Raw genomic sequence first — 26,244 nt, 5'->3', positions numbered from 1 at the left:
TCTCTCTAAAACCAGTGGTTTTGTTGGAATTTGGGTTGCTTTAACCATATACATGGGTCTCCGTACATTTGCTGGAGTTTGGAGGTAACCTTTTTTTTTTAAAAAAAAAAAAATTATATTAATAATTAACTCCTTCATTTAGTAAAAAAAAAAAAGAGTGCATTTGTGCTTAGAAGTTAAAACATTGTAAATAAAATTTTTAATTAATAATTATCGTTGCTCTTAACAATTTCAGGATGGGCACGGGAACTGGACCTTGGAGCTTTCTCAGAGGTCGACTCTTGCCATAGGAAAAATGGCTCGAGCAATTACTATAAGCGACACAATTTTTGTTGTCAATTAGTTTTTTTCTTGCTATTTCGATTTTGTTCTGGTACCGTTTCTTATTTCCCAGATATATATGATACTCTCAGTGGCTTTCCACAGTATTCTCGTAATTTTGTGTTTGATTATCACTGTGCTGATAAAAATAAGAATTACATATTTCTATCGCTTGAGATATTTCGTTCCGATATTAGGATGTGGGATGTGTATGACAAGTCGTTGAAACAGTGGAAATTTGGACGACAACGCTTGCGCTGACATGAGATTAGGAGTAAACTTACGAGTACGGTTATTGTAAAAATTATTGATGGTGCTTTGAACCAACCAACCAAACAAATCATACTTAGAAAAAAAGCAAACATGTTTTATCAACCGACCATAAAGAGCAAAGCCCTTGAAAACCTACCCCATGCCCCACTACTCACATCATTATCAAAAATATAAAAGGTAGAAATCACAACCATTTTACAACATATTCTTATCTAACTCTTATTGACAATGCATGACAAAATCAATAAATAGTAACTCCATTAAAATGCCTCACCCACCGAACATTGCTTTATGGGGCTAGTGGCTTGGCTTGCATCAAAACAAGGAACATTTCAACACAACATTACAATCCTCAAGGACCACGTAGTTAGACGATCACGTACATGCATTCAGCCAAAAAAGTAGATAAATAAATAAAGTTTTTGCTTCCCATGTCAATCTCACATGTGATGTGATGATCTGCTCAAAAAAGATTTCAAGAATCCGAAAACATCCATTCAAACAAGTCCCCATCAATTAGTGTGGTGTGGGGTACCATTAACATAACAAATAACATATTCCGATCTTCCCGCTCTTTCATGTTTCCCACAAAAAAAAAAAAAAAACATCCATGCAAAGATAAGAAAAGAGAAAGTGAATGCAAGGGAAAACGAGACAAAGTCATCTTATGTTAAGAGATAAGGAAAAATAAAAATTAAAGGTATTGAAATATATTAATTAATAACTTCGAATTCGCTTTTACATCGTTCAAAGGAACCATCTTGGCTCACTATCTCTCATCCTAGAACAATGCATCATCCAACTTACAATTGAATCCCTCAAAAAGAATATTACCATCCACTGATCAGAATACTGAAATACAGGAGAAAATGCGGCATCAAAAGATACAAAACTCATGTATCTGCTTCTTTCAAGGGTAAATTAACAGCAAAAAAATAATGATAATCATATTCCTAAAAGCAGAAATATAGCAAAAGAGACCAGACCTGGACTAAGTTTCTTAATCTTATGCCCCATAGAAAGGCTACTTCCTACCCATCCTGTTGTAAGCAATAAAATGGTCAAATAATGAATAATTTTCAGCCATTCTTCAATCTTCAGACACTCAGTACAGTTTGTCTTGACAGCTTCACTATAACCACTAGCAAAATTATCCACCAAATGTATGTACCTTGAGAAATCTCTTACCTATCTTCAATTGGGCAACTGAATTGAAATGAAATCAACTTCACTAGACTACGAGCTGATCAAGCTGCATCTGCTCAAGCCATGCCCCAATGACCGAATGATCAAAAGAATCAGCTTGAGAATTAGAATTCAAAGCCTCACCAGAAGATGCAGTAGTGACAACTGGATTTGCTGTTTTCTCTTTCATCATCTCAGGTGGTGATTCCTTGACTATAGAATGGATCCAAGATAGATCAGGCTCCCCATGGTTATTGTTCCGAAGATCACAAGAAGACGACCTTCGCAACAATTCCAATTCATCTCCTTTAATAGACCAGTCCAGTTTTCCACTTGGAGAACCCCATTTAGACCAAGAAGAATTTACATTTCTAGGAGATCCAATATTGGGTATGGGATTGTTGGATATAGGATCCCTTGAGCTCAGGCTGCGAAGCTGTTGTTGCTGCTTTTCACGCTGACCAAATGCAGCTAGCCTAGGGCCCATAGGGGAAATTGGTTCCACACTTCTTGGCGACATTCTACCAGGTGATCCAACACGAAATGAGGCCTGTAAGAGGGGGTGCTCCACATTTTTGGGAGAAAAGACATTGGTTTTAATGGGAGACAACATGCTCTGTGGTTGTTGGAATTGATTGAGAACAGAAGATTTGTGGGTTGGGGAGAAAACAGCCTGATCAGAAAACCTAGGAGATGAAGAAATCTCAGCAGAAAAAAGCTCATCAAGGTTTGAAGGGGTTAGTGTTTTAGGCCGACAGGAACGACTCAGAGAAACAGAATTATTTCTTGTTTGAGAGAAACAAGTTAGATCATTTAAAATGTGTTGCTGGGAATCAAAATCTGACAATGAGCTAAAATTATCAGGCAGTATATCTCTAGCACTAAGGGAAGATCTCAGTCGACTAGATTGAATATTGCTTCCTGGCAGATTAAGTGTGGGCACATTTGGCTGAGGCCACATCATGGATGACTGCAAATTGCAATTTCCCGAAGGGGACATGGGCTGACTAAATGGATTCGGTGACATGCCAGACATTGATGAAGGTGAACCTGGCAAAAGCAAAGCAGCAGCCATATCCATAACACTAGCACCAGATACAGAGGAGCGTGGTGAAGGAACCACTGACCCGTTAGAGACATACAATGGCCGGAGCTCCTCGGCAGTGTGGGCAAAAAAGCAAACCCGTCTATCACAGCTTGTGCCATCTTTGCAAAGTCGAGTTCTGTATTGAGCTGGGTGTAGCCAGCACTCAAAGACCCCATGAGCATACTCGCACATATCACCACGCCTACAAGCACCTTTACGGAAATCAGGACAAGGAACACAGCTATAGTGAAACTTCCGGGGATCTCTTCGGCGAGCGTTCTCTCCTGGGTGGACAAAAGGGCACTCAGTCCAATCATGGGAGTATGCTCGAGAACAAGGACGAATCTTGAATGAGAACATACGGAACTCATCAGTGGCATATATGCTATTTTTAATGTCTGGAAGAGAGGGGTCAATCGGGTACTCCTTCTTCTCAGCTCCAGCGCCAAATGACACATCATTAAACTTTAAAGCCATTGGAGAGGATACCAGCCGGCAAGGAGACGGCGGTGACCCACTGGCGGATGCAGTAAGGAGTGGTGAGCTATAATCAGAATTGGAGGAACCAATAGATACAGTCAAATTGTGCTCAGCACCTGAGGCAACAACAACAACAGATGAATTCTTGCTTCCAAAAAGATCTTCAAGGATAGCCCTCATACTATCTAATTTTGGTGGCAGAACACTGACATCAATAGGACGATGCCCATTAGCATCAGCACAATCTGGATCTGCACCGGCAGATAAAAGCAACCTAACAACATCAACAACATTAGCAGAACCTCCAGAAGCAGCGCAGTGAAGGGCAGTGGTTCTGTCCGAGCCGCACGAAACATTTACATCGGCCGAAGAATGCAACAGTATAAGCTTAAGAACATCAACACTGCCATAAGTAGCAGCAACCATTAAAGGAGTCCGATGCTCAGACACCATCTGTTTCGATCCATTAACACGCCCGTACCATAATCCAACCTCATCGACGGAAGAAGGATCCCGCTCTAACATCCGCTTAAAGCCTTCAACATCATTGTTAGAAGCAAGTTCCAGCATGCTGGTAAAAGAATCTTCAGTCTCGGCAGTCGAGTTATTATTCATATCTTCGGTGTTAGATTCTGATTTATCTGGGCCACAACACATGCTTCAATTAACTGAAAAATCAAAAATTAAAAATAAAAAAAAAATCAACGATCCTGTAAATCGAAGTATTTGCATACAACAGAAGGAAAAGAACCAAGAGAAACATCAGTATAGATCCGCGCACAATCAACATAGCTACCTTCTTATCTTTTTTTCTTATTCTTCTAATCAAAGTCTACAACTACTTCTATTTTTCTCTCATTCATTTTCTTAGCAACCAAAACATGATTGAAAAGAAAAAAAAAAAAAAAAAACAAGACACAGGCATACACATTAGCAAATTATAAAGAAAGTTACGGAAGAGATTAAAATAAAAACCGAACTCACCAGCTACAAGACTTGAAGCAGAACGACGCAGGTCAAACAAAAGTCAATTCTAATAGATCTAACTGAGACTTGGAGATTATGCTACGATCACTGAACATTGATCGGCATCAATTCTAACAGATCAAAGCCAGGCTATATAAAGCATGTAAACAAAACAACATACATTGGTTATCAGATGATGCATACAGTGTTTTGTTTTGTACCATCATTATTACAAGTTAACCTTTTTCCTCACAAATTCGATGATGCTAACGAGGAAACAATTGAACAAATCTAAGGGCAATGGAAAGGGCAAAAGTTGAAAGCGAAATAGAGATTAAAATTGAAGTGCAGATTTTTATTTTTATTTTTTCCTGTTGAATTTTAAAATAAATATTAAAAGAAAGGAAAAAGGAGAAATCCAAGGGGAAATGGTATTGAAATTCACGTTAAATGAAGTTGAAATTAGAGTTAAATTTAAAGTGGATTGGAATTAAAATTTGTGAGAGTGGGACTGGTGTCCGGTTTCGCCAGTGAGAGAGTGCGGACCTGAAGTGTGGGTTAGAAACGTGGATTGGAATTTTTCATTTGGAGTCCGCCAATTAAACAGAGTGTGTCAGAGGAGCGGTCAATTGTGTTTAATTGTGGAGTCAAAATCAGAGGAAAATGTCATTTTTTCGAATTTTAAACTCCACGGCTTCTATTTAAGAAAAAAAAAAAAAAAGTATATAAATCTATATATTACATGACGTTACAACATACAAATTCATTAATAATGTCATGGAAGATTTTCTCCCAAAAAAGGAGATATTTTTCTTCTCAAATTGGAAAAAATCTGGGAGCTCTGATCTCTAGAATTAGTAACTTAGGGACTTCTATCTAGCTATTAGTCATTATAAGATTCATAAATTTATTATCATTTCGGTTATTCAAATACTTTAGTTTGATGGTTATGTATTTTTAGTCTACTACTATCAAACGAGCAATAACATGAGTAATTATTTATTTATTTTTTTAATTGCTTATTACGGTTGGATATATTTATATGAAATCGAAAAAATTCCCATTTCAAAATTACAAGAGAGTCTGGGGGAGCTTTTGTTAGAACACATTTGCTTTTATCAAATTATTGTTGTGCGTTTTAACATTTTCATGAGTTGCGTGTAACAAAAATTTGATAAAAGAAGTGCAATGCATTGAAAATACTAAAAATACATCTTGATTACATTTGTGGAACAGACATATATGTTATAATTTGATATCTACTATGAATTTCGATACAGACTCTTTATAGTAAAAAATCTATGAAAATTACATAACATGGGACCCTAACCAAGATCTTGCGACACCGATGCCCTAATATCGTGGTATGTTTGGCAAAAGGATAAGTCTTTATCATAAGATCCAAAATAAAAATTAAAAAAAAAAAAAAAGTATTTCTAGCTGCTTATCCATCCACAATTTATTTTGGGTACAGGAAAGGAAAGAGACCCACTTGGAAATTACAATAATGTTTGCACCTCATCTTAGAAGAGATCACAAAAACAAAATCAATGGTGCAAGGCCCACCGGCCAACGAGCGGGAATCGATTACTCAAATCAAATCATCATCAGTCTATGGGGTCCCACATGGGCGGATGGGCTGATCTTCACCGTCGACTTTCCAAAGTAGTAAAAAAAATCACTGTACTGCCAAAGACTCAAATGGCTGAAGTTGTCAATCATCGGCCACGAATTACTATCTTGCGGTTCAGGGTCGCAGAAAAAGTAGAGACAAACCACTGAACATATCAAATGGCGATAAAAAAAATTCAAATGAGGCCGTACGTGATCCAGCGTTCCAGGTCAGGCGGAGCCTTGAATGGCTGTCGGGTATCGCTTTCTCACTCTCAGTTGGACACGTGTCCACTATACTGTCTTCTATTGTAATTCATCGGTACCACGGGCCTCGTTTTGTCTTTTGAATTTAATGCTTCTTCTTGCCCTTTTTATATTATCCAATTTGTTCAATATATTAACGGTTATACCACCACTTGTTCACTTCATCAAATCTTACAAAATTCAGATTGGCCGATCCCAATCGAGTCTCGATCGCGAATCAGGAGGAATGATTATCTTGAGTTGTAAATTGAGACCAAAAAAAAAAAAAAAAAAAAAGTACTCTCAATTCCCAACGGTTACAATCTTAAATTGGATAATTTTTAAAAACCTCTCCTGAGATTTGGACTTGTTACAAATAGATAGTAAAAATTTATTTATTTATAAAAAATCTTCTACCATCAGTTAATTTTAACATTGATTGTTAGTTGACTGTGCAAAGACAATATTACCCTCAACAACAATTTATAAACAGAAATAACTGAAAAAAAAATTAAAATTGTTGGCGCGAAAAACACAAACCCTATTTTTTGACAATTTTATCCTTGTCAATTCTAAAAATTTACAATATCATAGGTAAAAATTATAACTATTTCATTTTCAATTTTTTAATTTTATCTTTTTTGTAGAAACTTTAAGAAAATATCAATAATTTAAAGAGGATTTTTAAAATTTTTAATTTTATCTTTCTTGTAGGAACTTTAAGAAAATATTAATAATTTAAAGAGGGTAAAATAGCCAACAATTTTAATTTTTTTTAGTTATTTCCGTCTACAAATTATTGTTAAGGGTAATATTGTCTTTGCACAGTCAACTAACGGTCAATGTTAAAATTAACTGACGGTAGGGAGTTTTTTACAAATAAATTAATTCTCACCATTTACTTGCAACAAGCCCAAACCTCAGGGGAGGTTTTTAAAAATTACCCATCTCAAATTCTAAATGTCCCGATTTTAACCAAAACTATCTCATTTTAATATGTAAATTAACAAACTTTTTTTTTTTCCATTTGTTTAGTTCAACTAAACTTTAAAAGTCAATGTTGTCAACTAAAAAAAATTAAAAGAATGCAAAGTAGTGGAACTTGTTAGGTTTCGGCTTTGATCCATTATTGTTATTATTATTATTTACTTTTAACATAAATATTCTTTTTAACTTAATTAATTAATAATTAAAATAACAGTTGGGACAATTAGGACATTGAGGATATTAATTGGAATTTTTAATAATAAATTAAGATAAAATTTTGTTACTAAATTCGGACTGATTTTAAATTTATTTAAAAAATTTATATCAAATCTATACCATTCAAGCCGTGATCCCAAATCCTGATTAAGATTCAGGAAATTCTATCAATCCTAGGGACAATATTATAGATACCTATAATCTGAAAAGTGGCATAACCATAAATATTTAAACAAATCGAGTAAAGTAAAATAAGACATTAAATTCAAAAGACAGCACAACACTGATGTTAATAAAGGCTATGTTTTAAATAAAACTTACTTAAATAAGGTTTTTATGAGTAAATATTTTGCTAAAAAATTTGAATTATTTAGTTGTCAATCAAAATTTTTATTAAAAATTATTTTAATAGACAAATATTTTAAAATTATGTCATAAAAAAATAAAAAAGAATGTAAAATAAATTAAGCATACTTTAAATAATTTAACTCTTTATTTAAACTTTTATTAATATGAGCAAAATAATTTATTTAATTCTAAATATTTTACTCAAAATATAACCAAACAATACTAAAATTTTTGAAAAGAAAACACATATGCCCATTAGATAACATACCAAACATGCTCAAAACCAAATTTAAAAAAATAATGTGACATGCACGTGTTCAACTAATATTGAGCGAGTGAATCAGTCGCTCTTAGTCCTCAATGGTTTTCCAAATAGGGATGGCAAAATTACTCCAAATTGACAAAACCCATCCATTATTAGTAATTTACAGGTTGGAAGCAAGTTTGATATTTCATTGTACGTTGTGAGTAGATTTGATATTGTGAAAAAATCCATTCGGCTACCCATACAAGTATTCACTAGTCTGCATTCTTCATTTTCATTACTTATGTTTTAATTTTAATCATAAAATTATATTAAAAAATTTAATTATATATATTAATTAAAACCCACGAAAATTTTTCACAAATTACCTAATGATTTTGATAATTGTTAAAACCGCTCCTAATTTAAAAATAAAAACCCTTTGCAAATTGTAGACGAATTTAGTAATTTAAAATTTTCGACGGATACAAATTTGATAACAACAAATTCACAGCAAGTGCTGCAAGCCACTGCCATGAGCCCAATTACGGCCAGTAACTTCAGTAATGCCTTCTTTTTTTTTTCTCAGCTGTTGAAAGTGGCCATACAGGGCTTAGACCAACTTTGACCTCATAGGTTTGACTATCATCTTAGGGCTTCCCAGATCGAGGCCCATATAAGAGAAAGAGGCGCTTGAACGACCCGCCTATCTTTTTAAAACAAGAAAAATAAATGAATGAATAAAGCCCCCCACGGCCATATGAAGCGGGCTTCTAACCGTAATGTTATCAATTTGCTTATACATAATTTAATTGAATCAAACTGCTCATAAACAAATTTATCCAAATTAAAAAAAAAAAAAAAAAACCAAACAAACCACTTTCCTCATCACAGCCTCTTATGGTCTCTTTTACAAAGCTCCCAGTGAAAATCCGGAAATTATAAAAAAAAAGAAAAAAAAAAGAGAGAAAATGATTCATATTCCATACAAGACCGGAGACGGACTTTTGAGAACTTAATCAAGTGACTAAACAGAAATGGGTCCTTGTTTTATCTTTATGTTTATTTTTATGTGACCCCTTTCCTCTGACAATTTGTTTAACAAATTGCTTGAGTCCCTTCTTATGAGCCTTCTTGTCACCTTCCTCCTCTCTGGTTTTCTCTGCTTCTAATTCTTCTTCCAACTGCAGGCACAGCTGATTTAATACATTAGACCCCCTTTAGTTACGTCTACTTCATCATAAAAGCTAACATATGACAATATTCAACAATGAATCAAAATAGTCATTAACCAAAGCCCAAAGGGGGATTCTTTTTTGTTTCAATATTGCTGCAGCTGCAGTATTGCAGTATTTTATACATAGATCGAGTTAGCTAAGGTCTAGTTCCAGTGTTATAAGCTGCCTTCTTAGGGCTTTGACCCCAAGCTCGAGCTTAAGTCATGTATGAGTTTATAATAATACTAATAAAATAAATAATATTTTTACACAGTTGTTGATTGGTACCTTGAGTACATGGGCTTCTATACGATCAAGTCTCTCTACGACTGTTCCTTTCACTCCAGTCTCCATCACCACGCGATCAATCGGACGGCAGTGCTTCTCTAGACTATTGGGGGAGAATTCAACGGACGATGCTTGACCCTCACTTCTGAAGGTCCCACTTGACGGTGTGGATGCGCAAGAGCTCTTAGGTGACCTGTTGCAGCTTCTAATTTCCTCCAGCTGCCTCAACTGATAAAGACAAGAAGATGTACATGTAAAGCATAATCTCAAATTAAACAGCTTGCTTGCTAGTGTAGGTGCAAGATTCTACATACGAAATTATAATGTTCGCCCCATATGGTACAGTAAAATTACTTACGTACAACGAGATCATTTCAATTGAATATTTTTTAACATTCGACCAAATTGAACGATTATTACAAAATTCGAGAGAGATATTGCCTATAATGACAAAGAAGAACAAACGTTCGACCCAATAGGACGCTGCCCACAAATCCAAATTAGTAATATGAGAAACATACCCATGAACATTATTTCCATTTACAACGAATCAAATTATTGCTATGAACTTATATTAGAAATTTTGTGACCGTAAAATATAAAAATAGTAGTACAATAATCTGATAAATTAAAGGACTTACCAAGTTGTCTAAACGATCAAGTCGAGAGAGAATTGGTTCTTCAGTGACAGCCATTGCAAATATTTCGCGAGGACGGCAAGCAACTGTAAGCTGTTATTCTTCAGTTATTAATTTATTTATTGGTGCCGAAGCTCGGTAAAATCTTCGTCTCGGCTCGGGTGCGTTGACGTAAGGAGTACAAATACGAGATAACGCCGAAGACTGTTGATAAAATTGATTGCATGACACTTGCTACGTGGCCAAGCTCCCTGTGTTATTATCTGTCACTGTAGTTGCAGTACACGTGTCGCGTGGTGACGCTTGTAGTATGATCAAGACTGATGATGATGCGCGGCAGTACCCACTGTGTCGACACGTCATCTGTTCCATGCATAGGGTGTGGAAACGACCACGTGTGAGATTTGTTATTGGCCTTGCAACTTCTGTGCCTGTGGTCAATATATCAATCCTTTTGGTTTTGTCTATTTTTGGAGTTACTCTAAATTCATATCATAATTCATAACCACGTGTAAAATAATAAATAATAAAAAATATATTATAATTTTAATTATATAATTATAATTCGTGTTCTACCACACAACAATTATAAGGTAGCCGGACCCTCATAATAAAGACTGCTTTTTTTTTTTTTTTTGCATCTGCCAATTCGGCCTAATGGGTGGCCCGTGCAGTGTGCTGCTAAGCCTGGAGAGTAGAGAGATATGGTTTTCCTCCTTTCCCTTGTAAAATTCGTTTTATCATATAACTAAAACTTTGTTGAAGATAAAAGTGATAATCGCTTGTCTACGCTGTATCTGCTTTCGACGAGAAATCAAATTGAATAAAAGGCTTCATTTGTTATAATTTTTGAAATAGAGCTGATTAAAGTAGAGTTCTTATAAATAAAATCAAAAAAATTTAATTATTTGATTGTTAATTATAAATATTATTAAAAATTTTAAAATATTTTTAATAATTGTATTTATTAAAATTATGTTATAAAAAGAATAAAATAGATAAATAGATAGTTTAAAAAGTTAATTTTTTATATAAAAAAATTTAACTTTCAAAAATTTAAAATTTAAATTTTAGTAAAAATAAAATAATTTATTTAAACTTAAAAATTCTATTCGAAAACAAAACCGAACAACAAAAATTTTAAAAAAGGATTTATAAAATTATAAATACTCACAACCATTTAATAAGCCACACCAAACCACACATTATTTGATTTTGCTTCCCAATTTGGCAATGTATACTAAGAATGAATAAATCTTTCAGCGGTATGCTTGCTTACATGTATCAATTAAAATAGAATAATCTAATCTTCCAGATTCTCCAAAATAAACAACAACGCCATTTTTCTAGTTTTCACCACCTATAGATATATAAATATATGTATCCTGCACAAGATGCGAATTCACATACACAAAAACAAGTTCACATACACAAACAAGTTCACTGACAGGAAGAGGAGGCAAAATCATGAACTTCAGTGATTCCCCACCTTTTAGACTTGAGACCAAAACAATTTTTCTGAAATCCAGCCACTATTTGTCAGCAGTTGATTCCACATTGCTTGACATCAGGACCAGTGACTCTGGTGGTAAAGGGATCAACTCGCACCCATAGTAAAGAGAATATGGAGGCAAGGAGAATTGACCACACGACAACAATGGTGGGTGTCCGGTTTTGGCGTCCCATCAAACCTTTGAGGAAGGGGTAAAGATGGACGATCACCCAAAAGGCAAAGAATAGCTTACCAAAGAGAGGACCCCATGATTGATAACCGCTGTTGATGGCATACGAGACACCCGCAACTACGCCAACCAAGTTTATGACAAGAAGAGTTGTTGGTGGAATAAGTAGTGTTGTCCATTTGAACATATAGAGCTCAGTAAAATCTCCGTCTTCATCTGATGCCTTGGAGGTGACAGTGAAGTTGGTGTCAATACCAGCAAGTACTTTGAGAAGACCTTGGAAAACAGCAAATAGATGGGATGAAACACCGCCAATAACCCAAAACTGTTCGTTTCTCCACCATTCATCGATTCCAACACCACTCCACCTCATTTCTAGAATACCAGTGGCAAAGATGGACAGAAAGAGAGAAATAAACACTATACTGGCAAGGTTACTAATCTGCAAGAAAATGAGCCAACCAAAAGAATTTTAGGGTATGAAGTCTATTTTCACAAACTTGAAATATTAGAAAAATGAACTAGTGATGTAATTGTAATGATTAAATACCTGAGGCATAATGAACTTGTTCGTTAATAGACAGACAGCTGGCAGCGTGCAATACATGAGAAGAGGAATTGCAGTGAGAGGGTAGATAGTGGTGTTCACATAAGCAAACCTCTCAAGAAATTTCAATCGACCACCATAACCATACCAGATAGGACAGTGCCGACTGAAAAGAATTTCCACAGAACCTAGAGCCCACCGAAGCACTTGGTTTAGACGATCTGAAAGATTAATAGGAGCAGACCCTTTAAAGGCTGGGCGCTTAGGCATGCAGTAAATTGACCGCCAACCACGGGCATGCATCTTGAATCCTGTAAGAATATCTTCCGTAACAGAACCATAAATCCATCCTATCTGCAGAGCAAGAGACAAAAATCGGTGTTTGCAAGAGAAACTGAAATGATAACAAAGAGAATGAAAGTTATTTCTTCAATAAGAAATGTGTGTTGGTGGGGGTGCCATATTATTTACAGATGAACCAGAATTATAATAACATCGCAAGGGGTCATTCAGTAGCCTAGTAGAAATGGTTCGATGAACAATGAGTCATTTCAGTTGCTTAGATTCACACAGTCACTTTATATAGACAGAAACTTGGAAATACATCAGTGTCTGTTAAATCAGACAACATACCTCAGATCCCCATTCTGTTTTATCCTCGTAACCACAACTGATAACATGAATGGCCTCCTTAAGAAGAGTTTCATGTGTTGCAGACTGTGGAACACCACCATTCTCCATAAGTGTAGAAGCAACAAAAACAGCTGATTGACCAAATCGCTTCTCCAGGCTCATTTGTGACATAAGTAGTGACTTTTCATCATCAAATCCAGCACCTGCGTAGGCAAATATGACAGGGAGGATAAGTCATACAACATAAAACTGCAACAACTTTAGTAACATTCTGCTCTGTTAGAACCTGGAAGCTTAGATCAACCAAGAAACAAAACCTGAAGAAAATAGAAGTCAAGAAATGTACCTTCCACTCCTTCCTCTATGTCCTCAAGACTAAATATGGGCACAGTAGGGTCCACATGCTTGCTGGATTTCTTCTTATCAGAGCCCTTTTTACTCGATTTTGAATTCTTCTTTCGTGAACCACCAAAGAGTGAAGATAGCAACCCTGGTTTTCTATGCTTAGGCTTAAGTGGAGGTTCATAACCATATAAAGCTGTCCTGTTGAAGACACATCCAGTACCCACATAAACAGGACCTTGAATGCCATCTAAACCTCTCAAGTTGATCTAAAATCCATAAGAAAATTAAGTGTAAGAAAAAGTTGTCTTGAAAAATTTTCAAATTTGCATCCAATTGCTACCACAGATAAGATACATGCACAAATGAAAACACGTGCTAGCAGAATACAATGCATTAACTACAATCAGAACTGGAATGACAGTACACTACATTATGAAAGAATAAAGAACTTACATCAAAGAAAACAGTATTGCGATTGGCATATCGATCGTTCCTATCGATACCATCAAATCTCTGAGGAAACTGAACATAACAAACATGTTTCCCAAGATTGGGATCCATCATAAAACACATAGCCTCCCTCAAGGCTTTGCTATTGTTAATGTAATGATCACAATCAAGATTCAACAAGAAAGGTCCATTAGTAAGGACTGCTGACACTCGAACCTGCATTAAATTTAAACAAGCAACAAGAAGTCAGATAACCCCATAATGAAGAGTAAAAGTCCAACTTACTATTAACTACTCACCAGTGCATTCATAGCACCAGCTTTCTTGTGATGTTGGAAGCCTGGTCGCTTTTCACGAGAAACATAAACCAACCGTGGCAACTCATTGCCCTCAGCATCAAGACCTCCATTTTCTCCCAAGAAAACCTACAGATGACAAATAGCACAATGATCCTACTAACAAATCAACTCAACTAAGCTTCAGTTCATATCCACATCCAGATTAAAATGATCCAACTTTCAATGAGAAAAAACCATCAGACTTTACTTCAGAGCACCCAAATGAATCATAATCAAAATAGATGAAAAAACAGACAAAAAGAAAGCAGCTCAAAGCCACATGACACAATAAGAAAATTTTGAATGGGTGGTTAATGCAAATAGAAATAGAAATTCCAATATTCATAAAATCATATTTGCATGTACTTGTTCCATGGGCTTTTCTATGAAAAGTTTTTCTTCCAATAGAAACTCATTACGCTACAAGGCCCTTACAAGTCATGTTAATTATAAGCAGATTTACAATTAAACGGTGTTACCTGGATCATTCCTGGATGGTCTCTGGTGTTATTACCAGGCCATGGGGTACCATCCTGCATAACCCATCCTTCTTCAGGAATCTTTTGTGCCTTGGCAACAAGCCCATTGATACGAATTTTAAATTCTTCATACTCTCTCTGCAACAAAAGGTAAGATGTAAGTGATATTCAAGGAGAATGAAGCAGCAGGTATGATTGCACAATAAATCTTGCCTTCATAGCTCTACGATCTTTGACAAATGACGGTTGGACTTTATCCTTTAAGTAGTCAATTTTTTGAGCAAAGTACCATTCCGGAGCCCGAGGTTCAATGTTATATTTCTTGCAGAAGGGTACCCATTTTCTTGCAAATTCAGACGTTTCAGATAGTGCTTCAAATGTCAACATAGCTGCACCGTCATCAGATACATAGCAAGAGACTTTGTCAACAGGGTAGTCAACTGCAAGAATAGACAGCACAGTGTTGGCTGTCACAAGAGGAGGCTCCTTTAATGGGTCAACAGTACTGACAAAAATGTCAACAGCAGCCAACTGTGATGGTTCCCCTTCCCGTTCATACCTGTTACTCGTATACATTTGATGTCATTCAGAAAAAAAATCAGAATTTGTTCTAATATGACACAAGTAGACGAATTAGACAGAGATGGTACCTCAGAGAAAGCCTGTCGAGATATGTCTCGCGATTTACTGGAAGCCATTTGGGGAACTGATCAAATATCCAGGATATTGCAAACCAGATCTCACAGATCACAGATATCAACCACAGAGCAATGGCATTGTGCACAGGATTTTTTATTCGGTAGTACAAGAAAATGCCAAGAATAATGAGTCGCAGAAAAATAACCATCCTGTAAGGATTTATCCTAGATGATGGAATGGGAACCTTCCTTGAGAGAGGTTGTCGGGCTTCATCATTCCTATAAGACAAAAGCAATTAGACTTGAGATTATTATACTTGCAAACCAATGACTAGTGGTCATGCTTATTGAACGACAGTCCCTGCACAAATGACAAAGTCTGCTAGGAGTGAAAAAAGATCTCACTGTGAAATTGTGAAATGCCTTGAGACAGTGAAGCTGATGTAATCAAGCACAAGACAAAACATGGCAATATACAAAGGAAAATTCATAGAATTCAATCAGGTAGGAACTCACAGTAAGGAATCATCCACAAGCACATCGGTGCTAGCATCAATATCCCCACCACCCCTCTCAGATGTTGCCTGACCAGTGCTCATAGGAACAACATTCTTCTCCTGCTTCATCTTCCAGCCATCAACTCTCTCTTTCCATGCCACATTGCCTAATCCAGGTGATCCAAACTCCCTTACAGGATCCACAACCCTAATACTAGCTGCAAAAAGAGTAGTTCCCAGGACCAAGAATTAATACCAGAAAGGAATGACGATAGCATCAGGAAAAAGTAGCTTGTGAAAGGATGTACATACGTGATTGATTAATATCGCCTGAGTAATGGATACGTTTGCCAGGGCCAACTCCAGGAGATGCCATGGAGAGATGTTCAGGCGATGCAGCAGACAGTTCCCCAGAAACCTAGCAGGAATGGCCAAAAGATTATTTGACTTCGATCTATCCGCAAAAAGATAAAGAGCATGCCAGAAGGTTACTGACGTACCTCCTGCCCACCAGTCAGCCGAGGAATATGGTTATGAGAAACCTCATTGTCATATTTTGGAGCACTGGCATCCTCCCCTTGTCCGTATCTCATATGCCAGCCCAACATGCGCTCTGAAATTTTTTGCTTTTGGTTTTGATTTTCCGATGAGTAATTGAAATCGCTTGCTCCATCATCAGCATCGCCATCTTCTTCTCGATCCCCTAGAATAGCAGGACTACCTGGAAAACAATGAGCAAAGTATGTCATCCAGTATCATCCATCAAGGAAAAAGAATTAGAAGTGGGAGAAAATCCTTGGCATTTACATTCTATAATGTCAATAAAATTTGATCAGCTTTAAATGTTATGGATCGCATTGTATTTACAAATTCATATTTAATACTTCGAAGTAAAGCATCTAATGAATATTTAGTAATGCATTGTTTAACAAACCTTTGTGCTTTTTATATCTAGTTTTGCACTGAGGGCAAGACTGGTTCCCATCCTTCCTCTCATACTCATAGCAGGGTCTGCAAACGGGAAATGCACATACATCGCAAGCAACAAATGGATTACCATCCACAGTTTTGCCGACGTTATCACCACAGATCTGGCAAACCTGCCCACCCAAGTTCTTAATGGACTTCACCTGAGCAGCAAAACAAAAATTATTAAAGCCCATCCAATTCAAAGGCCTTAAAAGGCAATATCTATTAATCTAACACCACATAATGACAAATCTAGAACAAACCAGCAAACCCAACTCTGTCTGCATATCAAAAACATCAAGAACAGTTGAGAGTTCAGGCACTGCTTATATCTATTGCCAACTCAGTTGCTTGAGACAAACCATGAAATCCATTAAAAGACAATAATAAACACGCAAACTGTTTAGCTTAAATGGAATGATGTTCTTCACACCATAGAATGCAAAACATCATAAAATTTCTTCAATACAATCATTTTCTTTCTCTTTTTTTGTTTCCCCCTCAGTTTTCTAATCAATGAAACAATGAAAGACAAATCATTAACTTCAAAAACTAACATAGCTAGACAAATGAATCAGAAGTTATTTGATAGTACCCCTGTTTCTCCCTCTGATTCCATGTTACTTTCTTCTATTCGTTCAAATTTGAGCAACAAATATAGAATATAGTTCTTGTCTCAGCAAGATCTCTGCATGCCTGGCAGTTCAACAACTAGTAATTCTCGCAAATTGCTCGAGTTTAAAGCTCAGATCTGCAAAAGAGAGCGCGGATCAGATAGTCTCGTTCAATAAACACTGTCTATTAATATGATTCAGTTTAATTTCCAGTTAAAACAAATATGTAGCAAAATAGAAAAACACACACTGCAAATTTGCATCAGTCAGTTAGTGAACTTCAGCAAACAAATAGGAAAAAAGGGGCAAATATCTCATACTGGAATGCAAATAAATTCAATTGGATGTTCTCTCGCTTTCCTCGATTTTCTCGGTTACCAAACAGCACATTAACAAAGTCAAATCTAAATCCGATTCACAAATTTAAGGAAAGACAAAATCAGATCTCAGACAAATAATCCATCAATGTGCCCAAAATTAAATGATAATAAAAAAATGTTAATCGACATTTGATAAGCAGACCACGGAATCGGAGATCAATGAGCTGTGAGACTGACCAAAATGATCCGACCTGACCTGAGTAGACGAGCAATTCAAAATAACAGACAGCCAGTGACAATCTCTATAAATAGATCAATACATATAATTTAAAATAATAATAATAAAATTTGCTTCTGTTTAATTAGCTGTACATCGAGAAATGACTTGAAATACACGAAAACGACACATCAACAATAAATCTGCTCTCAGATCAAAACGACACCACCGACAGTGCTCGCTACAGCGAAAGAAAAGGTATTGCTCAAAGTCGTTTTTTTGAGTCTCTTATTATTTTAATATCCGTTGTTACGATTTTTGTTAAAATGTCTTTTTCTTTTTTTTTTATTAAAATTTATTTGGATTTTTACCTTTATGGGCTTGGTTTGGCTTAGCTTGATTTTGGATGCGTACAGCTGGAGTGAAGTGAAAAAATAACGAAATTACCGCTGTTGTGCTGCTGTTGCAGACTTGCAGACTTGCAGTTTCGTTGGGGAGTACTTACTTCGTATGTGGAGGATTTTGAGTGAGATTACTTTCGCGAATGAGAACGTGCCACGTTGGCCCTGAACAATGATTTTTGCTCCGTTCATTTTGAACTTTGAACCCGTTTCGCGTTTTTTTTTTAATTTTTGGTCGCTTTTGACAATGGTGTTAAAAACGGAAAACGTGGGCAGTTGTCGCAGTTTACTGTGTTCAGCTCGTGGGCAAATTTTTTTTTATTTTTTTCCAAATGGTTGGATTAATTGCTGGATTTAAAATTAACAGAAGTGGTTAATAAAATATTATTTCGTCTATTATTGAATTAAAATTTTTTTATGAAAAATTAAATAATTTTTAATAAGCAATTTAAGTTAAGAGAAAACCAACGGCAATGTATGTATTTAAGTATAAATAATATGTACCCACAATCAAAGTTAAGTGAATGGGATTAAGCTTAACAAAATTGATTATGGTTTGACACTCGATAGATGTAAAAGATAAAAGAGCTTATCATCCCACTTTTGTATTTATCACTATCTGTATTGTACTTCTTATGCAATATTCAAAAAAAGTATTTATACATATTCACCCATTATTAATAATAACATTGCGTGTTATATAACCACTCCTTTAATTTTGTAAACTATGACAGGGTTATAGTGCTTGCTTCGAGATTAAAACATGTGGAATGATTTCATTCAAAATGGAGTATTTTGTCCCCTCCGCTGGTTAGCATATATAATAATCATGTAAAACAATAGAAAAGCTGTTTGGCCGCAGGGAAAAAATTGAAGCAAAAGAGTGTGTGATTAGAAATAGATGAGTGTTCCTAAAATCATTACGAGTTGCTTTAATTAATTATTAACAATAGTTGTCCAAAATTTACATGTTAATATTGTTGATAATATTTGTATATTAATTAGTAATATTAATAAAATCTAGAACGGAGAATTTTATGTGGAATTGTTTAGGCTATTATTATAAATTTATAATTTGAATTATATAATTTAATTTTTATAAATTACTGAAAGTATTTTTTTTAATATTTATGATCTTAAATGTGTGAATCTGAAAAAAAAAATTATTGTAGACTACGGGTGGATTTAATAATTATTAAAACTCGCAACGAACGAGTTTTTTTTTTAAATTAAAAAAATATTACTAATTGCAGATGAATATAATAATTTAAATTTTTTAAAGTACAAATTTAATAATGACATACTTGTATCCATCATCATCGCTACTCTAATTAAAGATTTCGTGCAGCATAATATCCTATCAATACGGGCATAAGGCTGACAACAAAATAGAATACCATTTGTTTGAATATTTGGGCCACCACAAAAGCATGATTTGATTGCAAAAACTCACCAACTAGCAGCAATTTGAGATTAAAAAGAAATGAAGTTGTTAGATGTATTGATGTCGGCGCCTCATATTACCAAGGAGTTGTTAGATGTATTGATGTCGGTGCCTCATATTACCATTTACCATGGGTGGGAATATTGAAAACCCATCACAGTACTCAATAAATCTATATACTCAATAAGTTTATTATCATAACTTAAAACTTTATCTTTTACTCTATAAACGCACTTTTATATCTCCATTTTTTAGATGTTTACTAAGTCTTTATTCATCATGGTTTTATAATCAAATCCTCCATTATTGTAGTAGCTAGGTCATTTTCTCTTTTTCTTTTTCCTAATTGTTTCTTAAACCGAACTCTTAAATTCTTGTAATGAAATATAAAATAGACTGGATATATATTGAACAACAACTTCAAATAGAAATATAAATTTTGTTTCAAAAAAATTTAAATAGAAATTATTTTTGACGTGGTACATCTTTTATAACCAATGCGATACATGCTTAACGTAAATTTGTGATCTTCCTTTGTCAAAGAAAATTTTTATGAATTTAAATAGTTGATGGAAAAATTTCTTAGAGAGCATATAATATATAGGTAATAAGTACTTGGGGAAGGGAAGTGCCAAGTCCAACAGCTCGCCAGTCGTATCATTCTTCCTGCTATCCTGGAATTGAGCTAAAGTTTTCTAGTTAGCATGGAAGTTCAGTTACCATGAAAGTGTCGTGTGGGAAGGAATGATTTGACTGGCGAGCTGTTGTGCAAAATTGTTTATCATCGCCGCGTAATAATAATAATGTTGACATTTTAAATTTTTTATTCTAAATTTTATCTTAAATAATATATTATTTATTAATTAATTAATAATTATTTATAAATTCAAATAAATTAATTATATTATCTTTCAACAATCAATCTATCAATATCACATTATTTAAGATACTGTGGCACTTGGCAGTGTTCTTTTCTAAGTACGCCAGCATGGAAAAATGTTCAACCAAATTTTTTGAACGCAATTTTTGTCGGTGGTTATTTGGTATTTTCATCAACATTATTGACATAGCACCGTAAATGTTGATTTGGAAGCATAGTTCTAACAGGATTGGCGTTCAAAGGGATATTTGCCGCAAAGCCCCCGAGTTTTCTTTTATCCTGAGCCTTTGTCGAACTCGAAGTCGAATTTAATTTCTTCTATCAGCCGATCATTCGTCTTGACGTTGTCGTATTGAAAGCAATGAAACATGGCCTCTTTCGGCTCTCTCAAGTCCAAAATCTTCGATAGAGAAGAGAGAAAGCAGTACGTTTCAATTACACCTTTGTTCTTCTTTCAAATAACTTCAAGTAATTCAATGGATGTTTAATAATTTAATTTTGATTTTGTGCAGGCAGTACCAAGCGCAAATTCGAGGACTCAATGCCTATGATCGCCACAATAAATTCTTAAAAGATTACGGTAAATTTGCAAAAATTGATGTTTAATTTTGGTTTAATTAACTGAAAAAAAAAGGACATAAAGAATAATGCAAATAGTGAGCATTTTATTTGCTGATTCTTGGTGTCCTAAATCAAAAGGATGACGAACAATCTCCTCCATCAAGCCAGGAAGGAGGCTACAGTCGGCCTCACATTTAATTTTTCATTATTAATGGAAAAAATTATTGTGTATAAGTGTATGTTTGCTTCGGTTTTTCTTAATTTTGAAAGTGTTACTGCTAAAGTATTTGGTTTGATGCGAAAGCTATTGATTTTGTTTCTCATCTTTACCTGATTAAAAGCCTTAACACTTCAATCCCCAACATTTAAGTAACAGACAAGTGATCTTGCTTTTAACATCCAAATACTTGCTGTGAAACTGTTTGGATAGTGTGTTTGTTGGATTTTCAATTGTTTTTTGAGAAATTTTGGTTCTCTTGTAGTTATTTGGATTGCTTATTACAATTTGATTTGTTCACCATCATTAATTCTGATTCCATTTTAGTCTAGGAGAAATGGGAAAGACTTTGTTTTTTTTTTTCTCTTAAATTTTATATTAACTTTACTTTGGTGTAAAATTTTGTGGTCAATTTTTAGAAGATTCCTGTTTGTCTTTTTATTGCAGTTGCCTTTTATGGGAAAGAAAAGCCTATGAGTCTTAAGTTACCTGTTAAAACTGATCAAGACACTCTACGAGAAGGATTTCGGTAATTTATCTTAGTGCAAATTGATCTTACCAGCATCTCATTTCTTGCTACATTTCACCTGATGAATGTATTTCCTCTTCACATCTTATGCTCCACCTTTCTATTTCTTTTGAGTTCATTCCTTACCTGGGACTTTGCTTAAAACTATCTTGTTTAAGATTCATACGTTCTGAAGAAGATGATAAGGATTCATCGTGGGAACAGAGGCTAGTGAAGCGTTATTATGATAAGCTTTTTAAAGAGTATCCTCTGCAAGTAGCTGCTCTTTGCATATCTCAGTTTTTTGAATATCTGTTTGTTAGCTAATTACTGCATGTTATTATTGTAAATGAATGGTGATTATGGTTTTTCTGGTAAAACATAGCTGCTGAGACATATGTACATCATAGCAATTGTACATTGTCTCATTATCTTCTCATGTTTATCTGACATGAATTTTTTTGCCCCTAAACTTCTTTGGCCTTTGAAATTCCTATTTCTTCTACGAATTTGAATCACAAGTTTCATTTATTAATATCTTATGTAGTAATTTAGGGCTATCGAACTAGCTGACAAATCTCTTCATTAATGGAGTCAATATCAGGCATTTCCACATCTTTTTTTAATAATTCAAATTTTTTAAGATGTACCATATCAGTCGAGGCACAAGAGCGTTAATGCAAGCAATTTGTTGGTAAAACAAGACAAAAGGAACCAATCTATAATTACAGTAGAATAATTTGCAGCATTTTTATTTTCCTAAGTTGTAAATGCTTTTTATGTCATGTTGACTGGTTGAGTCTATTGGTGTAGCTACAACCAGCTTGTGCCAACTATTTACATATTATGTGAATATTTTCTTTGTTCGTTGTTCATTGCCTTAACCTTATTCAAGATATTGCATAGCCGACATGTCGCATTACAAGAGTGGCAAGGTATGTGACGTAGGCAATGAGTTTTTCTTTATTTCTTTATTGGACTCGTCACTCTGATGCTATGCTAATCTGTGCTTAATCTCACTGTCGGTAAATGGAAAAAATTCTTTATATGCTATACTCCCTTCGTAATAGGAGGCATATTCTGATCAACTGTAATGCTTGGGGTGGCAATATTGTTATTTTGCATATGGTTACATAACCTAATTCTTTATTTTTTCTTTTGAATTTTTACTTTGTCTAGTTCTTTGATTTGGTCTCTATGCTACTCCTTGCAGTTTTTATTATTCTTCCTCTCTGATTCAAGATTATTATTCACTGAACTACTGAAGTGTTGTTGTATCTCACTAAAATGTTTTTTTCTCTGGTATTCTAATTTTTTAAAAGTAGATTGGTTTGAGATGGAGGACAGAGAAGGAGGTTATAGCCGGCAAAGGTAACGTTTTCTACCATTGTAATAATTTGATATAGTCTTTTTTAATTGCACTGTGTATTTGTCAAGAAAAAGAAACTAAATTCTGCATGCATATTATATTGTTGATAACCTATTTCTATGGCAAAGAAACACGTGTGTGATTTGCTTGCACTCTCACACTCTCATCTTATCTTCTGAAATGCTGATTTTATCGATCCTTGTACTACCCCCCCCCCCCCAACCACCAAAAAAAAAGGGTTAAAACAAGGAATGTGTCACTGTTAGGAACGTTGTTAAGGGTCAAAATTTACATGTTATTCCTTTCATCAGGGCAGTTCGTATGTGGTAACAAACATTGTGATGAAAAAGATGGCCTAGCAAGCTATGAGGCAAGTCTTTGTACTTTTATCACTGATTGGAATCTTAGTTAACCTTTCATTTCTGAAATTTGTTTAGGTCATCAAGTGGTAATATTAGTTATTTCTTGATAAGGCACAAAACTATTGATATTAATGTGAACTGACTATTGTTGGAATACGTTCTAAGATGTAAAGACTAGCCATGGATCTTTTGATTGTGATTTCAGATTTAACTTGGAATTAAACCTACCGGATGCTATATTGCATTTTCCCTGGAAGAGCTTCATTGGAGGTTCTTATTTTCTCATTTATCTCATTGAATAATTTTCAGGTGAACTTTACTTACGTCGAAGCTGGAGAAAATAAACAAGCACTTGTGAAATTGGTAACTTGTGAAAGGTGAGTGGGTATTTAACAACCGTGCTGGTTTAGGGTGTTTAACTGATGTTTTTCTGACTTGATTTTTCTCTGGTTGATCATTTTCAAATAGATGTGCGGAGAAGCTTCATTACAAAAGAAGGAAAGAGAAGGAGCAATTAGATAGAAGAGAAAAAGAGGAGAACAAAAGGAAGAGGTACTCATTTCAGTGCAGAACATAAGAGTACTTTTTCCCTTTAGTAGCTGACTTTACTGTCTACTTTCAGGTATCAGTCTAGAAGTGACCATGATACAGACGAGGAAAATGAGGAGAGCAAGGAGAGGAGAAAAATTTCAGAAAGAAGAGATAAAAAAGAGCACAAAAGGAAGAGGTGCTAACTTGAGTCCAAGGGCTTTTATTTTGCTATTGATTATCTACCGATTGAAGCACTGATGCTTTTACATTTTTTCTCTTTTGTAACTCACTTGGTCTTGTTTCAGGGAAATCTCATTGAGTGATGACGATACAGAAGAGAAGCATGACAGAAAAGGTTTGGAAAAAAAAGAGAAAGAAGAGCTCAAGAGGAACAGGTGCCAGACTTTTTTCAATTTTGTTTCCTTCTTTGGTTCATATTGTCCACTGTTATTGTTTAGAAACTGACTCCCACTCTACTTTCAGAGATGAATCAGGTAGTGACAGTGACTCAAACAAGGTGTACAAGAGTAGCAAAGAGAAAAGAAAAGGTTTCTAGTTGCCTCTGTTGATATTCCAATACTGTGTAGTCTTAACTCCTAAATGCTGCATGCCAATTAAAAGTTTCTATTCTTGCATCATCATGTTTGATCATCAATGATTAACTTACATCTATTTGATGTGCTTTTTTACAGAAAGGAAAGCTTCAAGTTCGGCTGGCAATCATAGTGTCAATAATGACGACAACTTCGATGAATTTATGGAGGGAATGTTCCCATGATAGTAGCCGAACTATAGCTACCTTACCCAACGTCACTCTTCTGTGTTTGACAAACTCCTGACTGAAGGAAGTTCACCAACATGTAAGTGGGAATATGAAATGGATACATTCAGCTAAAAATCTACTGCTTCTTTTACTATAGCAATTTCAGTTGTGAAAGGTAAAAGAAATGCCAAAAAATTTCTCAGTTCTTGGCTTAGAGAAGTTTCAGATTTGTCATGATAAAGGAGTAGCTTTTTGGATGGGAGCTCACGGGCGACAACAGTTTCCAAGAACTATCGTGACTCTTGTTTTGTAAATTGATCATTGCTGTAGTAATCTAATGGGTATCAATATTCACTACAAAGCAAGGGTTATCTTTCTCTTTTAAACTTCACCCATTTGGAATTTCAACCCGAATGATCGCGGGCCCGGTATCTTTACTGGGCCAACGCTATAAACTTTTTCTCTTGTCTATTTGGAACCATAATTCATTTCTACCTAAGAAGGTCATCTCTACTTAAGAAGGGTGTAACCCTTTTTGGGCTAGCATCATTCGGTTTATCATGACTCGTGAGTTTGCATTTTTACTGCTAGTTTGGAATCACAAAGTACAGAAATAAAATAATTGTCAACTTCTGATTCTGTTACTTCCATTCTGTACCTTTGCATTTGTTTGGGGAATCAGAAATGTTTTGTACTATTCAAACTTTGTTTCAAGTAGGGCCAATGCCAGCTTTACGAGCACCATGCCAAGTTTTGTAATTTAGCCCTCTAGCCAGGCTGAGCTGTCTGTATGTGGGAAGTATGGGACTTCCCTTTGCTACCACGTGTCTGCATCTCCGCTCAGTTCGCGAGATGCCAGCCTGTCCTCACATGCCTCGAAACATTTCATGTAGCACAAATGTTATATGTTTGGCCGCTGTAGTTTCATTGTTCCATATGTTAGTTGTCTGTTAATTACATTTCTCAAGTAACAACATATTGTAACATTTATTGTCGTCTCATTACTCTTCGCTTTCACTTAGTTCATCGTCATCAAACATTGGGACCATCGTTTGGTCAAACGAAATTTAAAATTTGTGTTGGACGTGTCCCAATAAGCTTTAATATCTTTTGATGAATGTTATTCTTATGAAGATAATTTAAAGAGTTAGCTCTCAAAAATCACATATAATTAGATCTTCATGTGAAGTTTTAGATCTGAAAAACCATAAATAATTATAATTTATTTTTAATTAATATCTAATTGTAAGAGCCCTTACCTGCCTCCTAAATAATAAGATAAACTTTGAGTTTTACTTGCTTGATATTTTATCAATAAAGTATTGAAGTGTTTGATTTATATAAAGGTGGGACTTTAATTTTCTTTTTTCTA

General features: G+C 35.0%; 5 protein-coding genes across 14 annotated transcripts in view; 2 read left to right on the top strand and 3 right to left on the bottom strand.

Annotated features, from left to right (window-relative positions):
* Positions 1-449, top strand: part of LOC18043441 (protein DETOXIFICATION 43) — a 3,473-nt gene extending 3,024 nt beyond the window's left edge. Inside the window, 2 exon segments of the mRNA XM_024186352.1 lie at positions 8-84; positions 236-449. Coding sequence (XP_024042120.1) covers positions 8-84; positions 236-290 — 132 coding nt within the window. The 3' untranslated portion in view covers positions 291-449.
* An 833-nt stretch (positions 450-1,282) lies between these two features.
* LOC18044913 (zinc finger CCCH domain-containing protein 30) lies at positions 1,283-4,665 on the bottom strand. 3 transcript variants are annotated; one of them, XR_002905997.1, is made up of 3 exons: positions 4,331-4,665; positions 1,402-4,014; positions 1,283-1,367 (listed from the first exon to the last, which is right to left on the bottom strand). XR_002905997.1 is itself a non-coding variant. In XM_006439055.2 (2 exons), exon 2 carries the CDS (start codon positions 4,001-4,003, stop codon positions 1,826-1,828), a length of 2,178 nt encoding a protein of 725 aa, XP_006439118.1. In that variant the 5' UTR covers positions 4,004-4,014; positions 4,331-4,665; the 3' UTR covers positions 1,283-1,825. The 3 variants fall into 3 exon arrangements, 2 of the variants coding, with proteins under 2 accessions (XP_006439118.1, XP_006439117.1); XM_006439055.2 differs by having other exon boundaries at positions 1,283-4,014; XM_006439054.2 differs by having other exon boundaries at positions 1,283-3,987.
* Positions 4,666-8,658: 3,993 nt separating this feature from the next.
* LOC18044912 lies at positions 8,659-10,503 on the bottom strand. Of its 2 annotated transcripts, none has more exons than XM_024186527.1 (3): positions 10,111-10,503; positions 9,470-9,697; positions 8,659-9,148 (listed from the first exon to the last, which is right to left on the bottom strand). In XM_024186527.1, the coding sequence occupies exons 1-3, from the start codon at positions 10,162-10,164 to the stop codon at positions 8,984-8,986; spliced, it is 447 nt and encodes a 148-aa protein (XP_024042295.1). In that variant the 5' UTR covers positions 10,165-10,503; the 3' UTR covers positions 8,659-8,983. The 2 variants fall into 2 exon arrangements, with proteins under 2 accessions (XP_024042295.1, XP_024042294.1); XM_024186526.1 differs by having other exon boundaries at positions 8,661-9,160; positions 10,111-10,502.
* Positions 10,504-11,320: 817 nt separating this feature from the next.
* On the bottom strand, positions 11,321-18,112 carry LOC18044911 (cellulose synthase A catalytic subunit 3 [UDP-forming]). 6 transcript variants are annotated; one of them, XM_024186522.1, is made up of 15 exons: positions 17,992-18,112; positions 17,281-17,436; positions 16,651-16,846; positions 16,217-16,437; positions 16,029-16,134; positions 15,736-15,934; positions 15,232-15,498; positions 14,795-15,140; positions 14,582-14,719; positions 14,064-14,189; positions 13,768-13,980; positions 13,316-13,580; positions 12,970-13,172; positions 12,340-12,690; positions 11,321-12,231 (listed from the first exon to the last, which is right to left on the bottom strand). In XM_024186522.1, the coding sequence occupies exons 2-15, from the start codon at positions 17,302-17,304 to the stop codon at positions 11,647-11,649; spliced, it is 3,240 nt and encodes a 1,079-aa protein (XP_024042290.1). In that variant the 5' UTR covers positions 17,305-17,436; positions 17,992-18,112; the 3' UTR covers positions 11,321-11,646. The 6 variants fall into 6 exon arrangements, with proteins under 6 accessions (XP_024042290.1, XP_024042288.1, XP_024042289.1 ...); XM_024186520.1 differs by lacking the exon at positions 17,992-18,112 and adding an exon at positions 17,807-17,965; XM_024186521.1 differs by lacking the exon at positions 17,992-18,112 and adding an exon at positions 17,822-17,965.
* Positions 18,113-20,670: 2,558 nt separating this feature from the next.
* Positions 20,671-25,511, top strand: LOC18044910 (protein FRA10AC1). Of its 2 annotated transcripts, XM_006439048.2 has the most exons (13): positions 20,671-20,985; positions 21,074-21,141; positions 21,787-21,868; positions 22,027-22,110; positions 22,743-22,782; positions 23,173-23,218; positions 23,528-23,586; positions 23,888-23,955; positions 24,047-24,130; positions 24,201-24,305; positions 24,415-24,504; positions 24,593-24,657; positions 24,802-25,511. In XM_006439048.2, exons 1-13 carry the CDS (start codon positions 20,930-20,932, stop codon positions 24,885-24,887), a joined length of 933 nt encoding a protein of 310 aa, XP_006439111.1. In that variant the 5' UTR covers positions 20,671-20,929; the 3' UTR covers positions 24,888-25,511. The 2 variants fall into 2 exon arrangements, with proteins under 2 accessions (XP_006439111.1, XP_024041824.1); XM_024186056.1 differs by lacking the exon at positions 24,201-24,305.
* Positions 25,512-26,244: the final 733 nt, after the last annotated feature.

The sequence above is a fragment of the Citrus clementina genome, unplaced genomic scaffold (genome assembly GCF_000493195.1).
Source record: "Citrus clementina cultivar Clemenules unplaced genomic scaffold, Citrus_clementina_v1.0 scaffold_4, whole genome shotgun sequence".
Taxonomy (NCBI): Eukaryota; Viridiplantae; Streptophyta; class Magnoliopsida; order Sapindales; family Rutaceae; genus Citrus; species Citrus x clementina.
The sequence above is the reverse complement of the archived record's forward strand: the minus strand, read 5'-3'. Positions and strand labels throughout refer to the sequence as shown.